The sequence below is a fragment of the Macrobrachium rosenbergii genome, chromosome 11 (genome assembly GCF_040412425.1).
Source record: "Macrobrachium rosenbergii isolate ZJJX-2024 chromosome 11, ASM4041242v1, whole genome shotgun sequence".
In the NCBI taxonomy this organism is placed as follows: Eukaryota; Metazoa; Arthropoda; class Malacostraca; order Decapoda; family Palaemonidae; genus Macrobrachium; species Macrobrachium rosenbergii.
In genome coordinates this window covers 42,024,829-42,030,616 of record NC_089751.1, presented here as the reverse complement: position 1 = coordinate 42,030,616, position 5,788 = coordinate 42,024,829, and the positions used below count along the sequence as shown (strand labels likewise).

General features: G+C 37.3%; 1 protein-coding gene across 1 annotated transcript in view; it reads left to right on the top strand.

Annotated features, from left to right (window-relative positions):
- LOC136843368 (transient receptor potential channel pyrexia-like) overlaps positions 1-4,213 on the top strand; it is a 12,019-nt gene extending 7,806 nt beyond the window's left edge. Inside the window, exons 3-4 of the mRNA XM_067111712.1 lie at positions 613-771; positions 1,622-4,213. Of these exons, the coding sequence (XP_066967813.1) occupies positions 613-771; positions 1,622-3,934 (2,472 nt within the window). The 3' untranslated portion in view covers positions 3,935-4,213. The remainder of the gene's footprint in view (positions 1-612; positions 772-1,621) is intronic.
- The last annotated feature ends 1,575 nt before the right edge of the window (positions 4,214-5,788 follow it).

The window sequence follows — 5,788 nt, the reverse complement described above, 5'->3', positions numbered from 1 at the left end:
GTTTTAATCCTCCTCTATTCTCCTATTTTCCTGTTTCCATCATTTCCTAATTTTTCTTCATTTCAAGCAAGCTTTTTTCCTGTCTACCTTAAGTTTTTATTTCGGATCAATTACCATCTTTTTCTTCTCAAAATAAAATGTTCATTCTCTAAGTGAACACAACACGGTTTTTCAAATCTACGTTTTTCTGGACAAGATCCTGTTTTTGTATCATCTCATTTGTTTCATCTGCACGGAGCTCTTCCGGGCCATTTTAACATTTATATATCATATTTTATCAAAACTGGTTTTATACAGCTTCCCTCTCCTCCTCATCAGGTTTCCTTCTACATCAAATTCAGCAATCGTTTTTCCTTACATTACTCTTCACTTAATCTTGGCAACTTAATTTCAACTATATACTTACAATTTGGGCAAATCTAAACATCCTCGAATTTTTATTATTTCATTCCCTTCACCAATATGCTACTGTTCTATTATGGCAGTTTTTTTTTTCCCCTTAGAAAAATCATTTCATCGCTTGCTTCACCACCCCTCTTACTACCCCATTTTGAATGGTCAAAGACATGCCGTTTATCATAGTCTGAACAGTCGTTGGTGTTCATTCTGCAGGCCATCAACGCCGGTAATGTCGAGGGCGTGAGGCTTCACTTGGACCAGACAACGGAACACATCAACAGCATTTCTTACGGTGGGCTGACGCCTCTTCATGCAGCCTGCCACATGCAACAGCTCGACATTTTGAATTTGCTCATCAGTCGTGGTGCTAAGGTTAGTCTTTTTTCTTCAAGTGAGGTGATATGCATCTGTTCTGCAAAGGGAATGTGTAAATGAATAACCTATTTCATCCTCCAAATAGAGATTTAATTAGCTGGAACTGCGCTGGTACGTTGAAATTGCTAGGTTGTCTCAGTATCCGTTGACTCAGAAGGAAACACTAGCCTATAGTTTGGGAGAAAGAAAAATAATGAAGCATATCAGAGAAAAAATTGGAGTAGCTTAGTCTGATTTCCTATGGACACCAAAACCATTGTAGAATTACCTTCTTCAGTACTTCCTTTTACTGAAGATTCATCTAAATCATTGCAAGATCTAGAGGGATCCCTTAATTCATAACAGAGTCACGTCAAAGCTAGACATAGAATATCCTAGGGTAGCGTTATTCCTCTGGATATAAGCGTAAACAGTCTCGGAATCTGAATTCCAGTTTTCTAATATTCAAATTCCACTCGATCTGGCACGTATTTTCAGTACAATGTGCATAACTGCTAGTTTTGGCATTAAACATGCATAAACTTAGAAGTTGTAAAAGCTTAACACTCAAATATTTTAAATATATTCCGTAACATTTTATCTAATCACTGCATTTCAGCTTTAGCTTTATTCAGTAAAATCCTTGATGTATTTTTTACTATCTTCAATGCATTCAATAACCTTTTCGTAAGTTATTCATTGTTCGTTCAGCTTATGTCTCAGTAATTACTTCTATCTCTAAGGAATTTCCTACAATGAATTTAGCTTAGGCTTGAATGCATCATCAACTCATTCAGCTCAAAACATTAGATAGTGCAAATCAAACACGGTTGAGCCTTTTTTAAATGATTGCCTTTTTGTCCTCTAGGTTGAAGCCTTAGACAGCCTAGGCAACTCAGCTTTGCATGTTGCTGTTAGGGAAGACTGGTACGAAGGAGTTAAAGACCTGCTTGAGCACGGAGCATCGCCCAGACAGATGAGCGACCCTCCACCCTACGTGAGCGGTCAGTTTAAGGAGACCCCACTTCACTCGGCAGTAAGGACTGGAAATTTGGCGACTATCAATCTCATGCTTAAGTATAATCCAGATCTGAGCATCAGAGATCGCAACAATCAGACTGTCTACCATCTGGCTGCTGCCGTGAGAAACGTTCCAATACTGAAACAACTGCTGATGGATGGCGAGAGTTCAAAAGTATTGGAAGCAATGACAGAAAAATCATGTAGCCTGTACCATGCTGCTCTGCCATCAGGTGCCAAAGTAGATCATGAATTTCAGATTCTAAAAGTGATACAGTTGATTTATAAATGCGTAAGTAGAGATCTCAGCACCGTTAATTTTCTTGGAGAAACTCCACTTTTCCTAGCCTGTCGGCTTGGTCTTCCTGATGTTGTCAAATTTTTTCTTGCCAATGGAGCTGACCCAACACAAGTAACTCGAGAGGGAGAAAATGCATTGCATGCTGCATGTACTAGCGGTTGCTCAACAACGCTCCAATATTTGCTGGATACAAATAAAGTTCACCACTTGATTAAAGAAACAGACAGCAATGGAAATAGACCTTTTCATTTAGCTATAGGAAGTGCATCTTTAGAATGTTGTAAAATACTTCTCAGCAATGGTGAACACCTCGCTTATGTTAATGACAATGGTGTTACAAACTGTTCTATTGTTTTAGAAAAACTTCCCTCTGCCATGCAACTCTTTAAAGACCTCTTTGACTCAAATGTGAAGCTATCAAAGAAATCACAGTATGATCCAGATTTCAGTATCACTTTTGATTATTCAGTGCTTTGTTCTGAGAAAGATGAAATGCAAAGTTCCATTGCTTGTGAACTTGCTGGTACTCGTCTGGAGCCTTTAATCAAACACCCTCTTTTAGAAAGTTTCTTGTGTATTAAATGGAGTCGGATTCGTAATATCTTTTACTTCAACGTGATACAATATTTCCTTTATCTAATGATACACACAGTCTTCGTCCTTTTAACTTATGGTAAGATGGAACTGCGCTGGTCAAATCACCATGAATGGTACCTGGCATTCAAAATCAGTCATATAACCCTCATCATTTCCATATCCATTCCAGCTATCATTATGACTATTGCCAATTTCAAGAAAATGATGATGCAGTGGGAAACATACACAAGACTGATAGCAATGACGACTTCAGCTTATGTGGTATTCATAACCACAGAGCGGCGTGTAAAATCTACCAGTGCAACAACAGCAGCTGACGATTTGCCAGTAGAAAGAGAAAGAGCTCTTGCAAGCATATCCATCCTCTTTGTTTGGGTCGAACTCATGATGCTTCTCGGCCGGTTCCCAGCCCTTGGTACTTACATCCTGATGTTTACCAAAGTGTCTAAGTCACTGATTAAATTCATCTTTTCCTTTTTGAGCTTAATCCTTGGGTTTTCTATGAGCTTCCACATTCTGTTCAAGAAGATGCCTGTCTTCGATACTTATTCACTCAGCTTTGCTAAGACACTCATGATGATGACTGGAGAAATTGCTTATAGTGAATTTGTCAATGAGAAAGGAATGCCCTTCGATGTATTTTGCCTCATAGTTATGAGTCTTTTTGTATTCTTAGTGACTGTAATCATGTCAAATCTTCTCATCGGTTTGGCAGTCAATGACATCCCACATCTTAAAAGACTGGGAAAGATTAAGCGGCTGGTGAAACAAGCATCTTATCTCGTGGCTTATGAAAAGGTTCTTACCTTTGCATACAAATGGAGCTTTTTCCCAAGCAGTCTGAGAGAACTTTTGTCTTCAAGATCCTCGATTCAGTCAGTCATAACAGTCTCACCCAATAAAGAGGACAAGAAAGACATGCAATGTTACTCCATCAAAGATGAAACAATCAGGGAAGCTATCTCCTTGGGCAGCAACATCACATCTGACGACTACCAGCCCAACATGGAGGAGGATGTTGGCAAGCAGTTCAAGAGCTTCCAGCTGAGATATACAAACGACCGTCGTTCGCAGAAGACCAAGTTCGAGGAACTCTCCATCATGTGTGGTGATCTCAAGAAGGAAGTGATGAAGATACAGACGAAGATCGACAGTCAGATGACTCAGGTATCCAGTCAACTAGAGAGACACTTTCAACAAAATCAGGAGACTTTAGAGCGACTGTTACTGAATCAACCTGTGATGGAAACTCAAGAAGACTGAAGCTTTATCGGGACGGGGAAGATGTCGACTGTTAAGTGAGGTTTATGTGAAAGACAGTACTCATTATTCTTATTTCAAGAAACCATGTAGTAGTTATTAGAGCTCGAATACATTCTTATGTATACACCCACCCATGCATCATTTTTGTATATATACTCCACATAACGAATACAATGGATACATAAATTTATATAATACTATATACCTCTCACTAAATGCATATCTGTAATATTAATTTTTATATCTTCTGTTATTCTTTAAATTAAAATATATCACATATCGTTGGTATAATAATTTCCTTTTATTTATTTGTTCTATGCAACAGATGGTTATATACATACATACATACATATATACGTACACACACACTCACACATATATAGATATATGATATATTTCACCGGAAACGGTATCAATTAAATGTCGAGTCCATGTGACAGATACTCGTATAAATCCCTCGAAGGTCGAGTTAAAAAGTATGAACTGATGAGCATTCCATTGGTGCAAAACCTTCAAGAAATCCGATTTACGAACAAATCTTCATCTGAACCAGGAATTTCCGAAAAGAAATAAAGAAGTAAATACATCAGAATATAATATAATAACTTAAGATGGTACAATACGTTTACTCTAGTAAATTCCGAGTTACAATACGTTTACTCTAGTAAATTCCGAGTTACAATACGTTTACTCCAGTAATTTCCGAGTTACAATACGTTTACTCTGGTAAATTCCGAGTTACAACACGTTCACTCTAGTAAATTCCGAGTAACAATACGTTTACTCTAGTAAATCCCGAGTTACAACACGTTTACTCTAGTAAATTCCGAGTTACAACACGTTTACTCTAGTAAATTCTGAGTTACAACACGTTTACTTTAGTAAATTCCGAGTTACAACACGTTTACTCTAGTAAATTCCGAGTTACAATACGTTTTATCTAGTAAATTCCGAGTTACAATACGTTTACTCCAGTAATTTCCGAGTTACAATACGTTTACTCTAGTAAATTCCGAGTTACAACACGTTTGCTCTAGTAAATTCCGAGTTACAACACGTTTACTCTAGTAAATTCCGAGTTACAACACGTTCACTCTAGTAAATTCTGAGTTACAACACGTTTACTCTAGTAAATTCTGAGTTACAACACGTTTACTCTAGTAAATTCCGAGTTACAACACGTTTACTCTAGTAAATTCTGAGTTACAACACGTTTACTCTAGTAAATTCCGAGTTACAATACGTTTACTCTAGTAAAGTCCGAGTTACAACACGTTTACTCTAGTAAATTCCGAGTTACAATACGTTTAATTCAGAGTTACAATACGTTTACTCCAGGAAATTCCGAGTTACAATACGTTTATTCTAGTAAATTCCGAGTGTAGAAATGATGAGCATTTGTTAGTTCTGTTACTCATCACATTGTGGTGCACAGTTTTTCATTAAAAACACAGAAACGCCTGAAAACTGATTCTGTAAAAAGTGAATGTCGATTGATACCAGTACATTCCATTGTACATTAAATGAACACTTAACTATGAAACCGCATAAATCAAAATGTAATTATTAAAAAAAACTTTACTAAGGCTGAAACTCAGGTATATAACAATGTTTCAGGTGAAACAAGAGTTTTATGCATCAGCAAGAGGAGAGTGTAGCAATATCAAATGAAGAAGGGAAGATACGAAGGAACGGAAGAAAAGCTCAGGAGACGATCGCTCGTAGGATCAGGGAACAATAATGCGAAAGACCTGTAATGAAACTTCAGAGAAAAATGTAAAGTAAATGATAAAAATCACAAGTAAAAAATGCGCTGAAGTTTCTTCGGCGCAATAGAGTTTTTTGTACAGCCGC